This window comes from Gambusia affinis, linkage group LG10 (assembly GCF_019740435.1).
Source record: "Gambusia affinis linkage group LG10, SWU_Gaff_1.0, whole genome shotgun sequence".
In the NCBI taxonomy this organism is placed as follows: Eukaryota; Metazoa; Chordata; class Actinopteri; order Cyprinodontiformes; family Poeciliidae; genus Gambusia; species Gambusia affinis.
This window is the reverse complement of record NC_057877.1, coordinates 8,077,647-8,104,366: the sequence shown is the minus strand read 5'-3', so window position 1 is coordinate 8,104,366 and position 26,720 is coordinate 8,077,647. Positions and strand designations below refer to the sequence as shown.

The 26,720-nt window shown below is 39.7% G+C and overlaps 1 protein-coding gene across 5 annotated transcripts in view; it reads left to right on the top strand.

Moving 5' to 3' along the window:
- The window catches only part of suco (SUN domain containing ossification factor), a 38,674-nt gene extending 12,781 nt beyond the window's left edge, over nucleotides 1–25,893 (top strand). Inside the window, exons 3-24 of one of the 5 annotated variants that reach the window (XM_044128883.1) lie at nucleotides 2,588–2,683; nucleotides 2,915–3,258; nucleotides 3,849–3,989; nucleotides 4,281–4,479; nucleotides 5,864–5,975; nucleotides 7,044–7,171; nucleotides 7,354–7,421; nucleotides 7,501–7,608; nucleotides 8,737–8,842; nucleotides 10,062–10,082; nucleotides 10,365–10,420; nucleotides 11,688–11,779; nucleotides 12,032–12,097; nucleotides 13,286–13,369; nucleotides 16,036–16,102; nucleotides 16,872–18,236; nucleotides 18,356–18,443; nucleotides 18,550–18,654; nucleotides 19,498–19,652; nucleotides 19,919–20,010; nucleotides 21,606–21,658; nucleotides 23,010–25,893. In XM_044128883.1, the coding sequence (XP_043984818.1) occupies nucleotides 2,588–2,683; nucleotides 2,915–3,258; nucleotides 3,849–3,989; nucleotides 4,281–4,479; nucleotides 5,864–5,975; nucleotides 7,044–7,171; nucleotides 7,354–7,421; nucleotides 7,501–7,608; nucleotides 8,737–8,842; nucleotides 10,062–10,082; nucleotides 10,365–10,420; nucleotides 11,688–11,779; nucleotides 12,032–12,097; nucleotides 13,286–13,369; nucleotides 16,036–16,102; nucleotides 16,872–18,236; nucleotides 18,356–18,443; nucleotides 18,550–18,654; nucleotides 19,498–19,652; nucleotides 19,919–20,010; nucleotides 21,606–21,658; nucleotides 23,010–23,570 (4,107 nt within the window). In that variant the 3' untranslated portion in view covers nucleotides 23,571–25,893. Of the gene's footprint in view, nucleotides 1–2,587; nucleotides 2,684–2,914; nucleotides 3,259–3,848; nucleotides 3,990–4,280; nucleotides 4,480–5,863; nucleotides 5,976–7,043; nucleotides 7,172–7,353; nucleotides 7,422–7,500; nucleotides 7,609–8,736; nucleotides 8,843–10,061; nucleotides 10,083–10,364; nucleotides 10,421–11,687; nucleotides 11,780–12,031; nucleotides 12,098–13,285; nucleotides 13,370–16,035; nucleotides 16,103–16,871; nucleotides 18,237–18,355; nucleotides 18,444–18,549; nucleotides 18,655–19,497; nucleotides 19,653–19,918; nucleotides 20,011–21,602; nucleotides 21,659–23,009 lie in introns of all 5 variants that reach the window. The other 4 variants (XM_044128882.1, XM_044128885.1, XM_044128884.1 and 1 more) reach the window with 4 other exon arrangements.
- Nucleotides 25,894–26,720: the final 827 nt, after the last annotated feature.

Below are 26,720 nucleotides of genomic sequence, written 5' to 3'. Positions count from 1 at the left end.
CTAGTCTTTCAGAGGAATTTAAATCAGGTTTGTTCAGTAATCCTCCATTTTTTTTTATTTTTTATTTTTGTCTGAGCTTTTCCTTGGGAAATTCTCCAGGATTTTAGAATATGATTCTTTCCAAAGGTCAGCTGCATTATGAATGAAAACTTTCAGGACTTTGAGGATTTGACAATGGTTAACCTTTAAATGATTAGCTGGATCTTGATATATTGTTTTGGATAGACTACAGTAACTACAGTATTGTCCATTTGCATACATTTGGTGGTCTGCTTTATATTCTGAATGTGATGACTGTGTAAAGTAAAAATTGTTTATTATGTCTGTTAATAAATTTATTTAATTCTTTTACTTATTTAACCACATTAGTTTTGTTCAATCTGTTAGAGTATGAGGCTAGAGAGTCTGCAGATCCAGTTAGATAAGCTTTTCTGTTGACCTCTCCCTTTAGCAATTGCAGCAGGCTGATAGTTTAGATAGATATAGTATGATGGAATAAGCCTTGAGTCTTAAGAAGTTTCTCTATGGAAAACCACCAGCTCAGAGTTTTAAGAAATTGGTGTACCTTCTGGATATTCTGGTTTGACAATGTTCTTGTTATGCAAAATTTTTCCATTAGTAAACCTGATTTTTGGAAACTCACATACTTGGAACAAAAAGATGTTTATCATCCATAGAGTTAAGTGACCCTCCAGTGTGGTTACGTGGCTTGTATATTGTTCAACTGAAATTGGAATGACTACATTGTGTAACATGAGTTCTATATATTGTGAGGGCTTGCAGCTCCAAATCAGAACTCAGTGCAGCTTGCTGCTATGTGTGTTCTCCGTCTGCAGACGAAATAAAGCTTTGCTCTTTGCCATTTGCCAGAGTCTCAGCCTGATCTGTTATCATACAGATTTTTCCTCCACAACTGTTCATCTGAAAAAGTTTAATTTTCAGCTTCTAAACGTTCACATATTGTTTTAATCTCATTTTTTATTCATCTTTGAAAAAGACCATGTTTTATGCAAAATCAAGAGATCCAATTTGTTTTATTCAGTACGCATGTCAACAAAAAAGTGATTTCCACCAGACGAACAAATAAGAACTTCACATCCCTGAATAAAAAATGTTACCCTCTTTGGTTTTGATGGTTTCAGTGGAAAGCTTTTTGTAGGCGTACAGAACGGCCTTTGCAAAACACGACACTTCCACCGCATGTTTTTCTTGCCAAACATGTCTGCTGGTACAGTGTCCAAATGAGCAGCAGTCTACTTCTTCTTGCAGAAGCAATAGAAATCTTTCTTCTCCGATTCTTAATATCAAGAGTCAGAAAAGCATGCTGCTGTTAATATTCACATTATTTAAAATTCCTCACCAGACTCGTCATCTGTTGGTGTTTTTTCTGAAGGCTGCAGCCAGCTTCGTTGATCTCCCTGCTGGGTTCACTCTCACTTCAACAGTTGGATGCTATATTTAAATGTGTAATCATTTTAGCTCTTTTTTTTTTTTTTATTATTCTAAATGTGTCAGAGTCTTATTTTATTCAGAAGAATAAAAATACAGAAATAAGTTTGTTCAGTTTAAGTTATTTAGCTAAGTTAGGATTTATAAATGTTGTCAAATCTGAAATTAAATACCCATATATTTAGAATATTTTCACTGGTGTACATTTGATTTAGATTGTATCAGCAGATCATACACTCTTCATTTGAGCCTTTATTCAGAATAAACAAGTTTGATGTATTGCAGAATGAAAGCACATATTTAAATCGTAAAAGCAAAAAGGTGTCAAGTTTTTTTTTAATTATTTTTTTATTTATTTTGAACATGCTTTCTTTAGGTTTTGGTTTGATACGAAACATTATTTTGAAGATGACTCAAGTGTCTGCGTGGCCAAATTTATTGACATGTAACAAATAATTTCTTTTGGACAAATCCAGTAAATAATTTAACCTTTTTAAAGTTCATTTCATTCATTATCTAGTAACCTTTAGCTATGCTTGTTTTCTTAAGTAATGTACTTAACCGGAATAGAACTTAAGTTCATATTGCAGCATTATCGTGCGTCAAATGCATCACAAAGGTCACTGTGATGTGTGTTAAGCTTTTATTTTTAAGATTTGACATTTTCTATGGCCTTTGATTATTAATCTTCAATTATTGTCAAAGTCTTTTCCTTTGGAGTAATGGATTGAATTGGCTCAAATCTCAGCCTAGATCAAACCTTTTTGAACTCGTTAGTTCTCCTTACTCTGGTGTTTAACAGGGCAGCTTTGGGTTTATTTGCAGCCACATATCAAGTGAAGGATAATTTGTAGTAGTGAGTGTTCGGTGCAGGGGCTGAAGAAGGGGAGTCATTGTGAGATCCAGGCACAAACAGCCGTGCAGGGGCAGTTCAGCAGGCCTGACGGTCTGTCATCAGCCCCAGAACATGGGCTTTGTCCCACAACAAAAGCCCTTTCACATCCAGAAATGCAAATACCTTCCATTCTTTCTTATTAAATATGCATTTGAAATCTATATTCTCTTGCAAAATGTTATTTTTGTCATGTGCTTTCATGGTTTTGTTTCGGTTAATAAATCATATGTTGTTTTGCTGTAGGAGGTGGAAGAACAGTCGACACACACCTCATATGAAATAGGATTAGAGACGGAGAGGGCAGCACTAGAGAAGCTATCAAGTGTACAACATGAACAGGTGAGAAGAAACATGGCTCTCAGTAAATGTTTTCTACATTACACAGTAGAGCACAAAATTATTTACCCCAGAAGTGATCTTTTTATTTCCACATGATTTTTTTTTTTTTTTTTTGTGGAAGTAGCTCTAGCATTTTTGACATGTAATATTTTTTGTAGAAAATGCATAATTGTTTTCAAAATTTAGTTTGTTTAGTTTTTAGCCACGCATTTCTCTGTTTTCTCTCTGCAGACTGTGAATCATTTAGAAGTTGAGGCAAAAGAGACCAAACAAAGCCAAGAGTTGGATACTGAACCCGTTCTTGATGAGCCAGAACTTCCCACAGAGCCCACGGCTCACCCTGACTTGCCGACTGACCCACAGAACCACGACAGTGAAAAAGCAGGCCCAGAGCCCCCCACTCCAGAACCATTGCCAGAGCTGGTCCATGTGTCACCAGACGCTGTAGTCCAAGCTGAGTCCTCTAGTGATGATCACACCGCACAGCCGCGCCTGGACTCGGACCCATCGACACCCTCAAATGAAGCTGAAAACGTACCTACCTCAGAGAGCGCTGGCCCCACCGACACAGGAGGGTAAGTTCAGATCCTCTTTACCAGTACCCAAACGTCACATCAGATGTTATACATTTTATTTGGAATTTTCTGTTGGTTAACTTTTTGGTTTTCCCCTCAGTTTTTTTTTTTTGTTTTAATTTCTTTTTTTTATTTTAATGATAATAAAAAAAAAACTGCTGATCTAAAAAGAGGTGATTGCACCTTAGACAAAACCTCTTAAGGAACTGCTGAACCTGCTTTGAGAAAATCTGAGACTGTTGGCACTTTTTCTTTGTTTTGCTTTTAATGCCAAAAGGACATTCGTGGAAATTCAAAAGCATTTTGGAGACTCAGCACTCTGGACATGAAAGCTGAACTTTAAAAGAAGAGCCTGCTCCTTCCGTAGCAATGTTTTTGTCGGGACATTTCAGATCTTTGTACCAAGCCCTTCAACGGCCCAACCAACAACTGACCTCCATCCCTACTGTCAGTCCATCTGCTTTCTCTCTTTCTTGCTTCCTGTCCCCTGCCCCCTGTTCCCCCCTCCAGACCCTGTCCTTCTGTCTCTGCTCTCTGCCCTTCCCAGAGCTAGGAGGTGTGGTAAAAGCCATGTCCTTTCTTTCCCTCAGTGCAGTGCGGGTTGCCAGTGCAGGCGATGAACTCCCAGTAGACAGCTTTGTCTTTGCTGAGCACTCTGATTCACAGTGCAGGGTCATTCCCCTCGAACTGGCAACCTGTGAAAACTCCCCTTTTGGCCGCCCTCTCTTCAGGTGAGTTTCTATCCACCGCCAGCCAATCAAAGCAAAGAGACAGGTAATCAAGCTAGAAGCTACACCTCTCCGCTGTGCGTTACCATCAACCGCTGGCCTTATACTCAATTTATGCTTTTTTTAAAAGTTTAATTTCCTCTTATTGCCTGCTCCAACCCGGGACTGTCTAATAAAACAATTATTGATCACATTTAACTCAATATTTCCAGCATTTCTGAGGACTAATTTGTTTTTCTGTATTCCTCCCTTGTCCATTTTCTCTCCTCCGTTGGACCCATGTCTGTGATGCAGTGTGGAAGAAGATGGCACAGATGACCAGATGTCGAAACAGAGCTCTGATCTCGAAACAGATTCCAGTCAGTCCAGTTCAGATTTAGCAGAGCCAGAAGCAGCAAAACCTGGAAGCCGGAAAGAGGAAGAGCAGCTGGAAGATGTGCTATCCAGTTTGGAGCAGGAGGGCAACACTTCCCACCTCCACCGTAAGCAGCAGGTCAGCAGTGTTACATCATAAGAGGTTTTAAAAATAGTTGAATTGGACTGGAACCATGGCTGGACAAATGGAAATTCAAAAATCTGTTTTCCCAGTGAGTAAATGTATTATACCTGAGCAGTCTTTGCTCTGAAAGTCACAACTGAGAAAAGGAAACTAAAAGTTTGCTACTTTTATTATCAGTAAGATGTTTGAAAATGAAGTTTGTGCGAGAGACAAGATTGTAACAGATAACAGGAAGTTTGAGCAGAGTACAGCGTAGTTGCAATGTTTTATCTTCTTTCAGTATTCAACCTCAGACAATTTTTGGACACACTCGATTTGGAAATGTTGACAAAGCTTCCTAAAGTTCAGAGCTCCGGTAACAATGTATCTTTTCAAAGCACTACACACGGGGATGGCTGCGTTAGTTACCGTAGTAGAGATAATCACTAATATAAGATGCTAAAGTCTATCAGCAATGTCTACTCCTCAATCATGCTATCGTTGTTTTAGAATGGTAGAATCTATTTTACATTAGGGCTTCTCTTGTTCACAGTATCATCAAAAGCTTTTATTATTTGAACTCGCAAGGAATTCAAGATAAACACAGAATAAGAAAGTCATACTTGGAAGATATTATGAGCCACCAGACATGTTTGGACAGAATGGTGGTAAGATACATTGTCAAGACGCTATTCATGTACACTATTTATCAGCTGTTCTCTAAATTATTGCTTTATTGACAATATTGCCAAATCCCTGTTCCAGCTGCAAACAGGCAAGAGGCCAAAAATGAGGAACAACAACCATTCATGCTTGCATTCACCTTTAACTAATTTTGTATCGATCTCTTGCTCAACTTTAAGAAGAAATGTGAAATCAACAATATGATCAGTGTTTGTAGCTCAAAACTGTGTGTTTTTAGTGGTCTTTTAGCCTGCTTTAAAATGTTTTGCTCATTTAAAAAAATAAAAAATTAGGACATGTTTATTTCGAACAAATGATTTGCATTCAATGGGATTGAGCTAATCAGGTATGTCAACATTGTTTTGCTGATTTGGAGCAAAGAGCTAATGGCTAATCTCACTGTTGCTGGCAAAGAGTCTTGTCTGGGTGTTTACATAACTAGTGGATTTCTAAGATCAGACACAGTTGTGAGATATAGAAGGTCACTTATATAATCCATCAAAAATATTATTCCCATCTCAGTGGATATCTGTGGCCTGGGACTTCCTGAGCACCAATAGCTGAAAATGGCTATCTCTTAGTTTTTCCCTAAACTTGAATGCTATCAGATATGACCCATAACTTTTATCCTATGTAACTGACCTTAAATAACTTTATTATTCATGTTCACTGACCTACAATGGATCTCTGCATGGTTGACATGTTTCTGTTTCAGACGGGAGATGTTAATGTTGCCAGAGAAGCTGATCCCTCTGTACCAAGCAAAGATGACATCCCCACCTTTGATGAGTGGAAGAAACAAGTTATGGAGGTGGAAAAGGAAAAAAGTAAGTGCATACTAATCTGATGCCACCAAGGTTTGGAGCTACTGTGAAATGCGGGTTAACATGATCACATAGACTTAAATTTATTCACAGAAAACCAAAATAAACACATCAAATGTGTAAACTAAAAAGGAAAGGGAAATAATTTTGAATTTGCTGGAAGGTGCACAAGTGAATAAACATTTAGGGACAAAGTCATGTTTACCACTTTCCAATACTCAAATAACTAAAATGTAGGATGTGGGATTCTAGCTGTTCTCCATTTCTGGATTTTTCTGATTTTTGTTTCCTGATGAGCCAAATGTTTTCAATTAGTACACTTCAGGTAATTTTTTTTAAGTAGCATTTTGACCAATTCATTTTGGAAAATGAATTGGTCGCCTCAAGACACTTTACAAAAGAATAAGTCAATAAAATCCAATCCTACAGATTGTTTCCAAGTCAGTTACACGTGTTCCTACTTATGAAAACATGCAGCCAAGTTAATTTTATTCAAATTAGTTAAAACATTTTCGGTCCAGGATTCCATCGAGAGTTTCATCTGAGTTTTATTTTATGAATCCATCCAGTCAGAAATGCTGAAATAAGCAAAGCTTGGTCAGAAAAGATTTTACCACTTCTAGCTGCACAAATGTTTGTATTCCAAAGTTGTTGCGAAACATTATTCAGGAAATGTTTGACTATTTTTATGCAAAGTTTTGTTCTGATTGGTATTTTCCCTGCACATATGAGACTTTCCATATCTCAGCTTACATGACTCACATTTTAAACAACATCCATCCTACTTTTGGATCTTGAGTTGCAGATTATTATACTCCAGCAATATTGTGGTTCATTTCAGTTCTGAATAGGTTTGTGAAAATTTTGTTTGTGTATTTATTTTTATTACTTAAGGAATAAATTGAAAGAATAAAGATCCTGAGCCCTTTGGTGCAGTTTACTACTGCATACCTTTTACCTCGTTCTTTTCCGTGCAGCGTTCTCTTGAGTATTTCCTAACTTTCCTCCTTTCCAGAATTTATATCCACCATGTCCTGTAATCAACTTAATCTTAATCCTCCTTCTTTCCAGGTCAGACTCTCCATACCTCAACCAGTGGCAGCCCACATTCAGCAAAAAAGGCCCAGAAAAACTTTAAGAATAACTACGCCTCTGTAGAGTGTGGTGCCAAGATCCTCTCTGCCAACAACGAGGCCAAGGTGAAACGCCTTTCTGCTATGCTACCAACGAACACATATGCTCTCGCATGTCATGTCATGCTGTATAAGCAGAGAAATTAACATGATTTCAGATGTTGTGAATGTTGTTTGTCCATTTGATGTATGAATGTAATGCTAGTAATGACAGGGAATGCTTAATTATGTCATTTGCTATCTTTTAGAGTACGTCAGCTATCCTTATGGAAAATATGGACCTGTATATGCTAAATCCATGCAGCACCAAAATCTGGTAGGGGCTCTGTTGCACACTGTTCACTTTTTCCTGCTTTCACAAAGCTTCCTCTTCACAAGCATTTCCCTCTCTGTAGGTTTGTAATAGAGCTCTGTGAGCCGATACAAGTCAAACAGCTGGATATAGCCAACTTTGAGCTTTTCTCTTCAACACCTAAAGACTTCCTAGTTTCCATCAGTGACAGGTAAGCTCTCGTTGTTTCCTGCATGTCAGCACAGTGTCGTGTAAGCTCATAAATCAGGTGCTTAATTTCCCCCTGGTCTGTAATGTTAGGCAGCTGTCAATTCCTCCATTTCTGAGTGTGAGTTATAGCTGCATAGCTGTCATTTCGTCTAAACCTTACCTCATGCAGCGAAAATGTCCATACCCATCCAACCCTTTTATTGGAATTTTATGTGGTAAACAAACACTCAATGCATACCTGAAGTAAAAGACAAGTGGCACAGGGTTTAGATGTTTTTTTTGCAACTAATTATCAATTCATTTTTATTTTCCGGTCTTATTTAATGGGTTGTTGAACAACTTTTTTTCCTCCAATTACAGTGGTGTTTTGGCTTGTTGCTACTAGCTTTGTACATTTAGACACAAGTTTTTGCCCTTTGTGCTTCTGTGAAATAACTTGAGCTGAGTAAGATTGAACGGGGAGCATTAGTCTTTATTGGATTGGATCTAGACTTTGATAAATATTTTGCAGCCGCCAGCAATTTTGCCCCACAGTATTCCCCTCCAACCATCCCACCGTCAACTCTGAAGATCTTCCCTAATTCCTGCTGAAGAAACTCATACTTGCATCATGATGCTGCCACTACATTTTCATTTAGAGATGGTGATGTGAAGCGTTTCCTTTTTGCCACTCGAAGCTCAGTTTTTCTTCCCATCTGACTACAGCACCGTCTTTCACATGTCCACTGTGTCCCCCAAATGACCTGTGACTTCCTGCGTCTTTTTTTCTTTAGTTTCTTCCTGCCATTCTTCACGGAACAGCTTTATTTACCCTGACATTAAATTGCACACCATGCCACACGTTTTAGATTTTTATTTCTAAAAATGTTGTTTTATTGTTTTGAGGATCCACAAAACGCAAGTATGTCATCATCCCTGCAGTCTTACCTCCATGTCTGGCTACGTTAGAGATGCTGTTGTGTTTGTCCCTCAGGATTTATCTCCAGCGAAATCGCTTTCCATCAACCTTAAATAAATTTCACCCTTTGGCATGGAACAGCAGACCCTCAGACATGATAAATACAGTGTCATTCACATCGACCCTGTGATAACATGCTGGTTGATTTCACATTTCTTGTTCTTTTTGCAGATATCCCACCAACAAGTGGGTGAAGCTGGGTACTTTCCATGCACGTGATGAGCGGATAGTCCAGAGTTTTCCACTGGATGAACAACTTTATGCTAAATATGTGAAGGTACTTTGTTTTTTTAATTTTTTTGGCTGTAATAAAGCACTTTGCCGTGTTGAATGAACACTGGATTTATCCTGCAGCCATCTCATCGGTGTAAAATCAACAGCTAAATAAAGAAGGGTGATGTGTTTCTCCTGTAAGAACCGGAGTTCTTAAAATCTTAGAGGTGATAACCAAGAGATTAAATCATGCAGTGTGCAAATTTGGAGAACTTCAGCCATTTTTCTTTCTTCTATATTTTTCTTTTCCAAGATCTGCTTTAGTTTAAAGTTTGTAAAGAGTTTGTAATGCGTTTTGTAATAAGAACTGAGAGGGTTTTGTGGCTGAACAGGCAGAGCAGCCGGAAAAACATTCTCACAAATTGATCCACAGACTTTCTACTTGCTGTTTAGTCATATCAGAGCTTATATGTAGTTTTGTTCAGCAACTTTAAGATGAAACTTTCTTCAACTACTTATCATCAGAGTTATTGTTTACCACATGGAAAATGTTACTACTTTTAAAACGATGCTTATAATGACATTAGTGACACTAACAATAGAGATGTTTGTTTTTAAAATCTTTAACATCATGAAGTCATCGCTGTTTTTTGTCAAATAAGCTGTTTTTTGTTTGTGCTTTTAATTAAATGACAATAATAGAGTTTTAACAAATTTTCACTTTTTTATTGATTATCAAATTTTGGATATCTAGTGTTTGTTTTTGGCTTGACTTTATAATGTCTGAACTAAACATGAATGTTGAAATGCAACCACTCAACATATCTGTGTTCATCTGAATGTGTGTGGATGTTCTGAATGTTTCTCTCTCATCTCACTGCACTAAGCTCAGTATTTGCAGTTCTGGGATGTTAATTTATTTCGTTTATTAGTATTTTTTTAATGTAATGACTTGATGTTCTCTGTGTGTGAGTTTTCATTTCTCTTTCTGTTTAGCTTGATAGTTGCTTTTATTACACCAACAGATTTTTTTTTTGTATGTAGAGCTTGTCTGTGCATCTTTTCCATCATTTGTTCACAATTTCTCACTTCCCCTGAAGTATCTCTCTGCCGTGTCTTGCCTGTGAAGTGTAACTGTACATATCAGCCATACATTTATCAGGAAGCTGAAATGTTTGCAGATTCTTGACTTGCTTGTAGCTTGATACGATCTTTACTGATTGCTTTTTCTTGTTTTATTTCTCTCTTACTCTGTCCCTCTCCTGCTCTTCTGCTCACATCAGATGTTCATCAAATACATAAAGGTTAGCACTCTTCTCCTGCTGTCAGAGCCTCACATGTGCTAAAAACATGCTCTCTTAAAGGGTGAATTATCTTAAAGGATGGCCTTTAACTAGACTTCTTCCCTTTTTTGCATGTGGAATATGTTAAAGGGTTAAAACATGTACACAGTTTGTATTATCACAATCTTATGCTTCTCATCTGGTGGATATTGGTGAATGAAGTGGGCATATAAAGACTTTTTTTTCCTTTTTTTTTTATTAAAATGTCATGTTATTTTAACAGTTTGCTTGTTTTCCTTGCAGGTTGAGCTCCTCTCTCACTTTGGAGCTGAACACTTCTGTCCCCTCAGTCTCATCAGGTAGAATCTTAAATTGCTGAATTTAAATTCTTAAACTACCCGAAACATAAATGTTTTTTTTCTTTTGTTTTTTTATTCCTGAATCATATTTGAACAAGGATTCACATTTACCTGACAGAACATTTATTTTCACTTTTGTTTTTCTTCTAAGGGATTCATGTTTAAGATGTGGATTTTGAGCTTACAGCAGGTTATCCAGAGACATTTTAAGTTCACTGCTGTGTTTATCCCTCAGGCTGTCCTACTTTAAACTTCAAACCGCAGCTTTTTAAATGGCAATATTTGCCGTATTTAAACAAATGTAAGGCATGGGTGGGGAAGATGTTTAGGAACCAGTTTAACGACCTAAATTTGTTTCTGTGCTTGTCAGTACTTCATACTGTTTCATTGTAGTTTTAAGAAGTTTTCTTTTTACATCCTTCTCTTGTACAATAGTTCAAACATATGCAAAGTATAGCCATTCTAGTGAAATTCACTTCCTGTACTTATGTTGCACAGTACAGTTAAGCTCTTTTTATGCTTTAGCTTTTCAGAAACACATGTTGGTGCCTGTAAGGCACTTTTTACACATTACAGATTGAAATGGCCATAAAACCCACATCATTATGCAAGCATGCCGTGTTTAGTAGGGAAAGTAATATTTTTATGCATGTTATTAAATCCTGATCTCATAAGTGAGTTTCTGCATTTGCTGTTACCGTCCAAAATGAAACATTAACCTTTTCCGTGCACAAAGCACACATGTCACAGTCACAAAATCTATTGTACTTCAATTAAAATCTGAAAGGTGTACCATGCATGAAGCTTGTTCAGCTCTTTTTACTGACGATCCTAAATAAAACCCAGTGGGACCAGTACTTTCAGTTGGTCACCAAACACAACAAGGTTCATCTGGGTGCAATTTAATCTGGGTTATAAATCCAGGTGTTCACGAAGGCCTCTGGATTGGGAGAAAATCTGTGATTAGACTTGAAAACAATTCACGGACCCGGATCTGATCTGACTGAGCTTGAGCTGTTTAACAGAGAAAAATGAGTAATAATCTTTGGCTCCAGCTGTTTATAGCTGCTAGATTTATCTAACTCGTCAGATATTTATTGGCAAAAAAGGTTTGAAAAGTGGATTTCTTCTACTTTGCAATTATGAATAACATAAAATGTCAGTAACATCTAGTGAATTTTATGTTGAATGATGTGAAAAGACAACTGTGTTGAATGTGTTTGGAAGGAATGTGGGCTGCTTTTTGTAACGCATCACTCTTGTGTAGGGTGTTCGGCACCAGCATGGTGGAGGAGTATGAGGAGATAGCAGATTCCCAGTATCCTTCAGAGAGGCTGGAGTATCTGGACGAAGACTACGGTGAGATGCTGAAGTGCAGTCAAAGGAGATATAATCAGCTAGACACATCTGATAATCCATCTGATCATAATTCAACTCCAAAGGAAAAAGTCTCTAATTTTGTTGTCCAGTACCTGCTCCTTATGAAACCACATCACATTTAGACCACATGTTCTCTATATCTGTTCCTTTCATTTTCAAATCCTGTTATTCAGCCTTGATGCGAGACTTTTTTTTCCCCACTTTGTTGACTTGTCTTGTAATTGTGTGCAGACTATCCTCCTGGTTATCAACCGTCGGAAGAAAAGATCTCTAAAAACCTGCTTGGTTCAGCAACAAGTATGTATAAACACGCAGCACACACACCTATTCAAACCCTTATTCTCATACTTACATATGTAGTCACTTTACTGACCAAATGTCTACAGATGCATTCCAACAGTGCAGTAAATATCTGACACCTACTATAAGGTTGTTGAAACACTGTGGAAGAACTATTGCGCAATGTTGTAAGATGGTTATGACTAAAAACTCAGTACATCCAAAGGCCAGGCTCCATCCAAATATGTCAAATTATTGACTTTTAAAAGGTTGTATATTTTCCTTTATATAGTTGTATTGTAATGTTTATATTGCCTCATCATAAATGTTGCAATTCATTAGTGGTTTAACACTTTAAACCACAGTCTTTGATGGCCGCTGTCCTGCAGTTTTTAGATGTGCCACAGGAACAAAACACTGTAATGAAATGGCTGAATTACCTCCTCCTTGTGTAGATCAGTTCTCCAGAGTCTTGCTAATGACCTAATTATTCTATTCAGGTGTAAAAGTTGCAGGACATCAGCCCTTGTGGACTGGAGTTTGACACCCCTGCTTTAAACTCCAGAAGTATAAACTTTTTGCTGCAACATAAAAGGCATAATTGCTCTTTGCTTTTGTTTGTTTTTGCTGTTATTTTTTATCGTCTCTAAATGAAAATCTGAAACTTTTACGAGCAGCTGTGGTTTCATAAAGTGGCCCTACCTTTATGAGCTCAGTCAGGTATAAATCTATTCCTCTGGTAGCAGAGTTGAGTGCTTTACTAATATTTTAGCCGGCTTGTTATCATAAATCCATATGCTGGGTTTCTTTGGATGCATAAAACTTTGCTGTTTGCTTGTTATCTCTTCATTTAAACACAACATGCCACTCCAAAAATACACTTTTGTTTTTCTGCAGCCTGAATTATCCAATGTAGGACTGGAGGATCCCTCCCAAACACTCTGACCATAAACCAGTAAACACATCAGCAGGGTGTTTTGTGTTCTCTCGCTTTATTGGACCGCTTTGGAAAAGATGTGGGGAGGGAAAATCAAAGAACACAAGTGATAGAGAAGTTGGAAAAAACGGAAATAAAATTGTGTGTTTGGGGGGGGGACAAAAAAAATTGGTGGTTGATGCCATGGTGTTTTTAACCTCAGGCTGCTGCATGGTAGGAGTCACATGTTCGCAGATGAAGTGAAGCGTGTTTCTGTTTCTGTTCTTCAGATGCGATCCTCAACATGGTGAACAACATTGCTGCTAACGTCCTTGGTGGCAAGCCGGAAATAGAGGGTGGAGCAGAAATAGGAGGTACTCGCTGTTCACTCTCTGAAATATTGATGTCCGTCTGGTTTCTTCACATTTTATACGTTAAAGTCCTCGACAGAAAGCCAAACCCAATCTATGTAACCTAGCAGACATTTCACCTTCACTGCATTCGAGGCTGTTTCAGTTTTCTGACGTTTTCTTGTTTTGTTTGCGCACCAAAGTACTAATGTTGAGACTTTTTCAATATAGGAAAAACCAAACAAAATAGACTTCAGTCAAAGATACTAATGCTACTATTACTCATAAATAATAGTAGCATTTTTAAGCATCTATTACAAAAATCTGCTATCAGTATTGGATTTATTCTAGGTAAGGTTACACTAAGCAGTTAATGCTTCAGAAGCTACAGTAAAGGCCTTATACATCAATAGGCCATGTTATCTCTGTTTGCATTCTTAAATACAAGTATTTTCAGAAAATGCAAATACAGTTGTCCTTTTATTTTGAGTTGCCTGTCCAGGTAAGTACAAATGTTTGTTTGACATTCTGCTGGACTTAAATTAATGATTTTATTTTCAAAAATGGGTTAGTGTGTCATAATGTTTACACAAAAAGCCACATGGAGCCAATGCCTGAAATGTCATATTCAAAATAAAGAAGGAAACTGGAAATGAATGCCTGTCAGTAATCTGTGTTTATACACTCTTAAATGCCTCATATAAATGAAATGTACTTGTTGAAGCATTTTAGTGAGCGTCAAGCACTTACTTTTGTCTTGCCATGCAATGAAAAGATTCAGTTTTGGCTGAAGCTGTCATCTGTACTGATTCGGCCTCTTTTCTATTTGAAAACCGGTCCTCTGAAATTGATCCTTTTGTTGAGCAGCCACTCCTCCACTGCAGCCAGTATGAAGTAAAACAGGTTTGCCCAGATGAGTTGGTCTGTCTTTTCTAGGTTGGTTGACTTTGTACCTCATCGTTTAGGAAGAGTGATCCATAGAGATTTAACCATCATGAAGTATTTGTTATTTAGAGCAGCAAATTATTCAGTTACTGCCTGTCCATACATGCCTCTGCAGAGGAAAGTTGGGAGACAATTTGAGTGATTTCCCAGAATCGACTCCATCATTGGTTCAGTGTGTCATACCACGCCTTTAGTTCATTCTTTGTATGAAAATACACTAATTTCAGAAGACACCGAAGGAGATAACAAGCTGATATTACAGATGGGTGGACTCTCATCATTACTACCTTTTTAGTAACTTTAGATTTGTGCTTTTGATGTCTGATTTCTTGTTCCAGAAAAGTGAGTAATGTGGACATCCAATGATGGTGTGTTTTTTTTGTTGTTTTTTTCCTAACATATTCAGACCTGGGTACTTTTATATCAATATTAGAGCTGAGAAACGCCAGTAATACAAAATTATAATAAACAGTACATTTAAAATCGTACACAGTTAGAGTGAACACAATGATGAGATCAAACCAGCTGCCGGAGGCGTCCAGAAAGATGTAGCAGCTTCACATCACAGAGGTGATGTGAAACAGTCTGTAAGGGGAAAAAAAGTTAAGGCGAATCGGGACCCTGCAACATGTCAATTACTCATAGCATACCAGTAAATCGACAGAAAACTGTCAGCAGAGTTGAGAAATTTGTCCTGGACCGAGACAAAGTCCAGATCTTTTTCCTCAGATGAAAAAAAACACATTTTTATTGATTTATAACTTAGTAAAACTGGGTTATTTGTTTTTTTGTTGGAGTGCAGATAAATCATATATCGGTGATCTAAAAAATTAAGCTGGACGACAGCATACAAAATTTAGTAAAGCCGTGATAATTTTTTCACAAGGCTGAATGTGGCGAAATCAGCCAAACCTCAAAGATGCTTCAGTAGTCAAACAGACCAGCACAGTTCCTCTTTTTGTTCACTCTGCTTGTCTTATTTTTTTTGTGTGTGTGTCATTTCCTGCCTTTCCTCCACTGTAACCACTAGCTGCTCCGTCTTTCCACATATTGTTTATATTACCTCCTTTTAAAACTGGGTCGCTATATTTCCCCCCCTACCGGTGTGAGTGTACGTGAAGCCAGAGTGTGTGCTGAAGGACCAAGATGTTTACTCTGCCTCTGACTGGAGGTTGTCAGCAGTATTTCAGCAGGACTTTGCTTGTCTGTTTCCAGCTTCTTGGCAGAATCCTCAGCTATGCTGAAACCGCAGGGGGGGCAAAACCTCTAGTAGCTCTGTTTACCACACGGAGAGCTTTCTGAGAATGACTCTGCTTTATTTTCTCCACTGCGATCATGTTCAAGTGGGTGTAAAAAATAAAAGAAAACACTTTTCCATTTGATATGAAAATAGTTAGAAAAACAGTTTGCAAAAGCAACAGAAGTGGAGCAGATTTCTCTTTGCCTTTGTTTAAAAAGAGCATGCGTTACTCCTGGCCCCTCACAGTTAAAGAGCCTGATTCCAATTTACACCCACAAAGTTGGCGGCAGGCTGCAGGAGAGCTCAGTTCAAACTGGCCTGAACTGGTTCTCTTTTACAAGGAACTGGGGCTCCTGGCAAACTGTACAATACGTCTACCTCCAATGGCTGCCACAGGAGGTGGGGCTATTAATCAACCGCTGAATTATGTTTCTCTCACTGACTGTTCTGATGCATATGTCTTTTTATTAGTTTGTTTATTGATGTCTTCTTCTTAAAATCACAGGGAATACAACAGAGGAGGGGAGTGAAAAGAAGGCGAGCACAGACGGGAAAGTTGTCTCACCTGAAGGGTAAGGGCAACAAAGGATTTAAGCGTGTTGCGCAGTTGTATTCTCTATTCTTTAATCTGACACCCCTGAGCAAAATCCAGCGCATATTAAAATAGCCTAATCTCAAGTCAAGACCGTGAAGAAATTTAGCATCACAGAGCATACTAATCCAATCTTACTTAAGAGTCAGGCAGGCTGAGTACAAATGGACGCCTCACTTCAGATCTCTTTATTGTGAAACATTTTGAAAGCCTTGTATTCATTTCTATTTCTCGTTATGCTAACTTTGTGTTGACCTCATATAAAACTGTATGAGGTCAAATATCCCCAAGTTTTAAATAGGGGTGTCCCGTTAAAACGTTTTACACTTCAGATGTGATGCCGATATTGCAGCTTTGAGTATCGGCCAATACAGATATTGACCTGATATATCCAAACGAACATACTTTTACTTATTTTGTAGTGTTGAATGCTAGAAAAGGCTTGACTGAGTGATATTATTCAGAGAACAATAGTCAACAACAATATTCATGAGAACAACTGACACGTTTATTATTAACCAATGGGTTTATATCAGGATCACAAGCTCTGCTGGATAGAAATGCTGGGACAGAGTACTTCTATTGGAGGTTCTAGATGCAAAATCAAAATTCCAAGTTTGATTTCCGATGTCGGATCGGGGTAGCTTTAAAACTGTAACGGAATAAAATCTAAAATGTTAAGAGTGTGAATACTTTTGCAAGACTCTGTAAGCCAGTAAAAATACTGTCTGTTTTTGTTTTTTCCTCAGTCTGGACCCTGAAAAGTCTGAACAACCTGCATCGGAGGAGGGTTCCAGTCCCTCTAGTGACTGTAGTTCTTCCTCCTCGTTGCCCGAATCCAGCGAAGACAGACAGATTGTCACACTGGTGGAGGAGGATGAAGATGAGGAGCCAAAACAGTCGACTGTGACGCTGCTGGAGGAGGTGGAGGAAGAGGAGGACAAGAGTGAGGAGAAAGTAAGGAGGGATGCTGACAGGAACCAGTGGGAGAGTCAGGCATACTGTCCTTTCTCGTCCCTGTCCTCCCTTTCTTTGTCCTGCATGGTCACACTGCCGGAGCTGCTTCACCGCTGGTGCTCCGCCAGGGTGGCAAAGGAGCGCCTGCGCAGCCTCAGGAGGCGGCAGCTCCACACTCAAACTCAGACTGAAGAGAGTATCCCTGTCCTGACACACACACCCCCACCCATCCCTGCTCCGTCGCCTACCCAGGAAGTCCTCCTCCCTTTGACGGAGAAAGCTCCAGATCCAGAGGTGCTGCAGGATAAAGTAAATGAGGGGAAGCCCTCTGCTGAGGTACAGACGGATTTACAACTTACAGTTCAACCATCTGATATTTATACTCCATATGCAGTAAACAACATGCTACTGGAGCCCAGCAGAACCGCCACCAATCTTCCCCACAGTTCATCAGCCCCTGACAGCATCTTAATGCAACCCACCCCTGCACACAAGGAGAATCCGTTGCCCCCTGTAAAGGACGAATCCCTGGACCTCGTCCCCACTCCTCCCCTCCAAGCTGCCTCGATCCCAGAGACACAGCAGGCCATCAGCGCCGCATCAACACTTTCCGTCAGTCCTCCCCCACAGGCTCCGTCTCCTGAGACGGCCTCTTCTGTTTTCTCGGTGACTCCCGTCAAAGAGCAGCCCGTCCTTTCTCTTCCTACCGCATCAAGACCAGAGAACCTTCTACCCCCTCCTACCGAGGTGCCAGCCGCCGTTCCAGCAGCCGACAGCCACACAGATTCGGTAAAGTCGTCTACCGATGTCGGTGGGAGCAATCAAAAACAGAGCACAGATGCTCCTCAAATCCAGGCAGAGCAGGGGAGCAATCTCCCCCAGACAGGAGAGCCCCACCGTACTGAGGACTCTGTGGAGGAGGAACTGTTAAACACTAACGTTCAGCGAACGGCGACTGATTTCTACGCAGAGCTGCAGAACGGAGGAGATTACACAGGGGGAACACTGAACGGCAACGGCATGTTGCTAAACGGAGGTGGCGCCGTTCACGGCTCCAGTCAGAAGGAGAGCGTGTTCATGAGGCTGAACAACAGGATAAAAGCTCTGGAGATGAACATGAGTCTGTCCAGCAGATACCTGGAGGAGCTGAGTCAGAGGTGAAACTCTTCAGGAATCCTTAATTTAATATCTTGTTAAAATCCTGCAGTATTTGTGAAGTTGTTAAATTTAGTGAACCATATGAAACATTGTCATTTGTTTTTCTCCTCCACTCCAGGTATCGCAAACAGATGGAAGAGATGCAAAAAGCCTTTAACAAGACCATCATAAAGCTACAGAATACCTCCCGCATTGCTCAGGAGCAGGTCAAGCAAAACCCAAATGCCAAGAAACATCTTGACCCGTTAGCTAATGCTTACTGAACGTTACAACTGAACCACACTTTTTGTTCTTTTCTGTAAATGAATACAGGACCAGAAGCAGACCGATTCCATCCAGCTTTTGCAGAGCCAGTTGGAGGATGTTACCAAACTGATGCTCAATCTTACAGCTACAGTGAGCCAACTGCAACGAGAGGTAGCAAGCACACTATTGTTGACACGCTATCTTCGTGCATGCATTTAAAAAAAATAAAAATAAAGAAGCTCAAATTGACACACTCTATGTACTGAAAGGACAACCAAATATGCACAAATACAAAGTTGTACTTCTGCAAAAAGTTACATATGAGCAAAAGGAAAGCTAAACTGCTAGCATGGGCATCCTGACTGTTGTGGGGCTTTGCAAAATCCCTATGCAGTAAACTAGGGTCCACTGACACTTTTCTCTTAAAACCAGCATTAACTTCTTCAGCAATTTTGTTGCTGCCTCAAAAATGTTAGTGCACCTTTAAACCATCTTACGGTAAAGGTGAAGGATGGTTTGCAGAAAAATGAGTTGTGAAAAACACTGGCTATGTGAGCTCAAAAGTCTTCAGATTCAAAGCTCTTTAGACCTATTGTAATACTTTTCTGCTCATCTCAGGTTGACATTTAAAAAAAAAGATAAGAATGAATTGTTTCTTGGCTTTACTGCAGTTTACATTCAATTGTAGAGTAAGATTTGTTGTCCTGTCTACTGACTTGTTCAGATTTCTACTGGAAAATAAGTTGTTTGTCTCCACACGGTGCCCACATGGATTACAAGCATGAAAAACGGCTGCATGTGAAATGAATTGAGAGCAGCTAATTGTTAGACAGCTGGTATCTCCCAGAAAGGATTTTCTATTAAATTTGTACACCACACCCAGGAAATTCCTCATCTTTCCTAAATCAAACGTTTGTGCAGTCCTTACCACAAAATGCATAATTCTTTGTGTGTTTTGATCACTTTTTTCTAATGTCCTCCTTTTATTTTTCTGACCGATCATTTCCTCTACAGGTATCTGACCGTCAGAGCTACCTGGTGCTCTCTCTGGTTCTCTGCCTGTTGCTGGGTGTCCTGCTTTGTCTGCAGTGCTGCCGCAGTTCAGTCCCCAAGCCTAAAGCCAACTTCACCCCCCTTCCCAAGAGCAACCACTTCCCCAGCCCCAAGAGGTTTGCCTCGCCCTCTTTGTCTGACAGTCTTCCAGTTAGTGTAACACTTTGTCTCTGCATGTGTCTCATTTGAAGCTCCTCAAATTACTTAACTCTTGTCAGAGATGTAGTTATGCAACATCTTTATGGGATTTCTGGAATTTGTTGGACTTCTTCCACTCTTTGATTTTGTTAAATACCACCAAATCCTGTCCTACCAATTGAGGTGAGTGTGATGGCAAGGCTAATCACCCGTTATTAATGTCATTCATGTTTTCCCTCATCAGATGTTTCTCTTCTTATGACGATATGAGCCTAAGACGTAGGGTCACCTCTCCGCTTGTCCGCTCCAAGTCGTTTCAGCTTTCATCAACAGAAGGTGAGATCCCTCGCCACTCTTGACGCGTCTCTCCTTCAACTTTCCTCTTTTTAAGTCTGTCCAATGTTACTCTTTTAGCCTCTGTCACTGAAACCTAAGCAGTGATTAGACTTGACACCACAGTCACTGCATTGCAAAGACTTGTCACGACTATTTCAGGCCATCTGCTTTTAAACACTGCGCTGCAGCGCCCAGGCATTTCCAAAACTCTGTTCATTTTCTCCATCTCTCACTTGGAAAACCTTTCGCTGTTTGCTCATACCAGCCAGAGCCAAGAGGCAACACACAACCACAGATGGAAAGCTTTAACCTGCAGCGCCTTGCAAAAACGTTCATTCTTCTTTAAAGATTTTCACATTGCAACCACAAACGGCATTGCTGAATTGTTTTAGATTTTGTGTTATATACCTACAGGATGGACTGACATAATAAAAAGTCGTATTATCTGTGCTGCCTGTATAGCTTATAGCAAACATGGAGAGGACGATGCTTTGGTTAGATGACCAAATTGCACTTTTTGGAGTGCAGGGAAAGTTCAGTGTGTCAGAAAACTAACATTCCACATTGCTCCTAAATTCAACATTTTCACTGCAAGCCTGGCACGGTGGTGCCAGCATAACTCTTAACTGAGCAGTGATAGGAAAACCAGATCAGTTGATTGAAAAATTGAGAGTAAACTAAATTTTGAATAAACAAAAAAAAAAAGAAAAAGAAATGTTCAGAACCTGCAAAGAAAAAGGAAAAAATCCTGAGGCCTTGTCCTTCTAGCAGGACAAGGACCCAAACCTTATAGCCAAATCTACAATTTCTATATTAGAAGAGTCTAGCCAAAGTACAGACATAACTTCAATCCATAGTCTCTGGAAAATACCTGAGAAATTGTTTGCAGATGCATTCCAGCTAATCGGACTGAGCTCAATTCATTTTGAGAAAAATAGGCAAAAATTTATATACAAATGCATGCCACACTTTTCAGATTATTTGTTATAAAACTCTTGAACAACAGTGTATCATTTTCCCTCCACTTCACATCGATGCACTGCTTTTTGTTGGTCTGTACATAAACTCTCAATAAAACACATTGAAGTTGGTGGCTCTAAGACTTCAAAGCGGAATGCGGAAAATTTCAGTGGTTATGAATAGTTTTACAAGGCGCCATACACCGCCCCCTACTGGCCATTGCTGATCAGCTGTGTGTGCGTGTGTGAGAGCCTCTCGCCCTTGAGGCGGCGCGGCTGTCATTGCCAACTTGTGTCCACATGCAGGCTTCAGGAGTGTAATAATAGAGCACAATGCTTCACTGGCTCATGCTAGATGTTTGCAAGTAGTGACGCCTTCTGAACCAGCAAAATCTGTATTTCCTACAATGTTAGTTTGATGTTAGAATATGTGTTTGTTTTCTAATTATTAGTTTTTCTTACTGCTTTCTCGCATCTGTAATCTATAATCTGAAGGTAGTTGTGGTGCGGGGGGGGTTCCCCACCTTTTTGTTACAAGTAAAAACTACTTGCAAGGTCATTTCATGCTTGTTACATGTATGTATTCCTGTTTGCCATTCCATCATTAACCTGGCCCCTCTCTCCCCTCCCCAGTAGGTCCAGATGACTTGTTCATTGTAGAACCTCTAAGGTTTTCTCCAGAGAAAAAGGTACAGTGTCTGCCGGCTGTGACGGCCGCCTTACATAAGTGCTGTGTGTTCTCTAGTGTCGGTCGGTGTGTACAGTGGGTGTGTTACGTAAAGCAGGGAATCACTTCCTGGTCAGATCTCTAATGTCCCCGGAGTTGCCAAGTTGAGGGATTCGGTGATGTCTTGAGTTTCAGTCCATAAACACCTCCTCCTATACTGACACTGTTATTGCTGCTACACATCTTAGTCATCTCACACATTTCTGGAGGCAGAGATTTGACAGTACAGCACAAGTATTTTTTTATTACCATTACCTTTTTCCAGATCATATTCTCCCTTTATTCCCTTATAAACATTCCCCTCATGCTCTGACCAGTTTGTGTGCCATCAGTGTCTAGCTCTAAAAACTTTAATGTGGTCATGTATTATTATTGTTAATATTACAGGTGCATCTCAATAATTTAGAGCAATATCAAAATATTACTGTGTTTCAGTAATCAAGTTGTGAAAGTGAGATCCATATTGCATAAATCTATGATATACAAAGTGAGATATTTCAAGCTGTTGTTTCTGTTCATTGCTTTATTGGCCAAGTTTGTTGGGTCAAACAAGCACCATGTTGCTTTTACAGCAGCCTTTAGCTCATCTGCATGGTTGGCTCTGGTGTGAGTAATCATCATTTTCTTAACAATGCTCCATAGATTCTTTGTTGGGTTCTGGTCTGGGCAGTTTGCTAGTCAATCTAGCACATTGATACATGATCGACAGACCAGATATTGTTTCTTTTGGCTGTGTGGACGGGTATGAAGTCTTGCTGAAAAAATGGAATCAGAGTCTCCATAAAATTTGTCAACAGAGGGAAACATGATGTGCTCTTAAAATCTCCTGATACTTGTCTACTTTGAGAAAATGACGTGGCACCCCAAACCAGTACTGACTGTGGAAACTTCACTCTGAACCTCAAATGACTTTCTGTCCTTCCAGTCTCTGGGACCTTAATTAATCGAATGGTTCAGGAGTGACTCAGCACAAGGAATGTGACAGTTTGTGTCGCTGGAGACTATCGAAGACTCCAGCTGCAGTCCCCACCTTGTGAATCTCCCCCAAAATGATGATCAGGCTTTGTTTCATAATTCTCCAAAAGCTCAATGTTGATTTTCAGTAGCTATAAGCCATAATCATCAAAATTGAGAGAAATCAACTCTTGAAATATATCACTTTGTGCATAATCTATGAGTTGGAATTGAATCACTGAAATTAAATCAGCTTTCGATTAATATGTTAACTTGTTGACATGCACCTGTAAATGTTTCTTTTCTTCCTCTGAATTTTAGAGTAAAGTTTTCCTCCTCTGTTGTGTTTCATCCTGCAGAAAAAACGTGGCAAAACAAAATCTCTGGACAAAGTTGAGACCCTGAAGCCGTTTGATCCCTCTCTGCCCCTCACAAACGGCGATCCGAAATGCAACGGCTTCCATCCAAGCCTCCCTGCTTCGCTTCCCCCACCTGCTCCTCCTCTGCCACCCCCTCTTGCTCCTCCCCCAGCGTTACATCCTCTTCCATCCACAGACCAGGTGTTGTCTTTGCCCACTGTGACATCTAAGGAGTTCCCCTCTGAAACCAGCAGCTGCAGCTCCTCCACTCACTCCGAGGAGTCGTACACTAGCCGCCTCCCGCCGCCTCCTCCCATCTGCCCCTCAGTCAGCATGTGCAACGGCCACGGCCTTTCTTTCCCCCTCACCCAGCCTCCTGCCAAATCCCGTCAGGAAAAGCGCTCCCTGAAGCGGCGGAAGTCTCGTCAGACGGAGCTGCAGTTCCCCCCTGTGCCAGGGGGAGGCGTCGACTCTCTGCCCAGCCTGCAGAAACTCATGAAAGGAAACAAAGAGATGAGTGTCGGGACCATCAGGGTGACCGCCGTCACTGGACATGTCTGAAATGCCACACTTTGCAATTGCTCAGCACCCTGCTCACAAAAAGAATGACTTTATCCCAAAGAACCACAGTTCGCATGAGCGCCCCCAGACGCACAGGTGAAGTTAAAATGAATTTAGCAGCATTAGCTCATCCAGACCGTATCCACTCTTGTCAAAGACCCGTTTACGGTTACGTGCCTTTATATGTGTTAGAAACCTTTTAATTGTTTAAAACTTTAATGCTTAGAGAGCTGCTGATGTGCAAGGAGAGAAACATTGTGGGTGGGGGAGGGAGCGACACGTCAGCACACATTTGGTACAACAAGACTTTGTTTTTCTGAAAAAAAAGCACATTGTCCCCACACAGCGGAGCATTAGTTGATGTTTTCTGCCGATTCTGAGCACAGCGAGACGGGCGCCGACCTCGACTCTACGCTCCTTCAAAAAGTATTAGGCTGCTGGTGTTGGATAAAAAGTGTCATTATAGAAGAAATGTGGAGCACACAACTTTGTCTCGTCATTTTTTCCTTGTGTTATCTCTTGTTTCCTTTTTTTCTCATCTATCCTTATTTGACTGAAGGTGTTTGAATGGGACCAGTGTTTAAAATCTTACTGTGAACCTGTCTGATGCTCTCGCTGCGTCTCCATTACTGTTTGAAACCAACCACAGGAGCTGAGTGAAGAAAATAACCTACATTTCTTTATCCTTTTTCTTTGTTTAATCTCAGACTATAGTTACAGAAGCAGCAGTCTGCACATCCTACAAGTCCATAATGAATCATTCCCCCACTTTGGATAGTTGGGCTGGGCCCATAATAATCATGCACACATGTAGAGAGTTAATATTTGATTCTATATATATGCATGTGAACAAGCTAGAGGCACTCTGGGTTTTGTTTTAAATGTTTTTTTTAGCCAGTCTGAGCCATGATTGTTTCATATCCCTTAATTTTTTTCCAACTTCACCACATCTGTTTGGAGCCTAGTGAAGTTGTAATAACACACTGGGGAAGCAGAGTTGATTGTTTACGCTTGTTTTATTCGCACAGCCACCGGGACCCTGCAGATGACTGACCGACCGGTTTTATTTATCTATTTATTTATTTAAAAGTCTGTAGATTTTTCTAATCGAGACACTGGTTTGCCAGCTTCCCAGTTGTGTGGGGTCACTCTGGTCAGTGCGAGTTTGTTACACAAAGAAATTAGTAGTTTAGCCCAGGGTCCTTAGTTATATTATGTGCTACATTTTCAGTTTGTAAAAAAGCTTTTGTGTTTGTCTCTGAACTATCATTTCACATCCTACTGATTTGGTTTCAGTCGGTACGACTGTGGGTTTATTTGGATCAGACGACTGCTGCTTCTGCTTTCAGAGCTGCTGTTTAGTTAAAAGTAGGTGAAAGTGCTCAACTAAGTCTTTATGACCCCGTCTCTCTGTTTTTGTTTTGCATTTGCCCTGTTTCTTACAATAAATACAGTTCTCTTTACATTCTGCGAAAAAGCTGCATGCAGGATTACAAAAATCACCCTGCAGAGTTTGGGGTAAATTTGTTTTTACAAGTGGAATGTTTCTCCGTGTGCATAGGGTTTCTGATTGGCTCCTTGTGGTTGGTGTTGTCATTGCCACTTCCTCACTGCATGCTTCTGTCAGTCGTGGTGGAGAAAACCAAGCTGCTTGCATCCATGTCTTAGTTCTGCGTATGCTCTGTCACTAAGATGTTTCAGCGTTCTTACCCTCTCGTTACACTCCATTTATCTTCTGTTTAGTCGTCGTGTGCCCCACCTTGAGTGACCCTGGTGTTACGTAAAGAGGAAATGAACTGTTATTGAATTAAAGGGAACGCGAGAAAGATTAATCTGATTTGAAACACTACTAATGTGATTACAAAGGTTCCACAAGCAGAGCAAATCCTTTTATTTATTTTTTCCCCCACTTTTTTTTTTTTTTTTTTTTTTTATAAAATCTTTATGATGCAAGTTTATCTGTATGCATGGGAGATTGTGGTAACTTCATGGGTATGTGTTTGTATTATGAAAAAAAAAAAAAAACTACTTGGAACCTGCTTCAATCCATAACACAGAAGAGGAGGAAGCACTTGCAGAGAGTTTCTAGAGACGCACGTGCACTTTGTATGACTCCTCATGCCTTTTTTTGTTTGTTTTTCTACTTTAAATGTAAAGTGCTTTTTTTTTTCTTCCCAGTTTCTCCCACCCCCTCTTTTCCTCTGTTATCACTCCAAAAAGCTGCACAGTATTTTTGAGCAGGAGTGAGTTACTACAATAAACTGTAGTGCCATTAGAAACTGTGAATTCTTTCTAAATAAAACCTTTTTTTTGTTGTCTTTCATCTGGTGTTTGGATTTTATTCACTTGCCTCCATGTTCTATTGAGTGGGTGAACAGTTTTAGGGGAAAGTGACTGAATTTAGGGTATAAAAAAGGCTAGTAAAAATTTTGTTTAACTTTGTTTTAAAATGTGTGTGAAGTAATATAGATGTTTGAGAGGCTTGAGCCATTCAACATTGGGAGTAAGCAAAATGTTTGCAGATATGGAAAAAAAATTACATTTCTAAATTAATATTAGGTTAATTTAGATATTATGCGTTTATCTTCAGTCGCATTGATTACTGCAACAGCGTTTTCACAGGTCTGGCCAACAAATCAAACATCTGATCCAGAACGCTGCTGCCCACTTTCTCACTAAAACCAGGAAGATGGAGCACATAACACCAGTTTTAAAATCCCTACACTGGCTCCCTGGAGGTCAAAGAATAGACTTTAAAATACTGTTGTTAGTTTATAAATCACTGAACCTTCCAGAACCTCTCAGGTTCTGGTTCTGGTCTGCTCTGCATCCCCAGAACCAGAACCAAACGAGGAGAAGCAGCATTCAGCATCTATGCACCACAAAGCTGGAACAAACTTCCAGAAAACTGTGAAGCAGCTGAAACACTGACTTCCTTTAAATCTCAACTAAAAACACATAAATCAAACCATAAATCTTATTCTGAAATACTGCTTATTGATACTTTGTTATGAACTATTGAACTTGGTGGCATGTATACAAATAAAGTTTGTATAGCACAAACTTTATACACTTCCTGTAGTTTTCCATAAATCTTATTCTGAAATACTGCTTATTGATACTTTGTTATGAACTATTGAACTTGGTGGC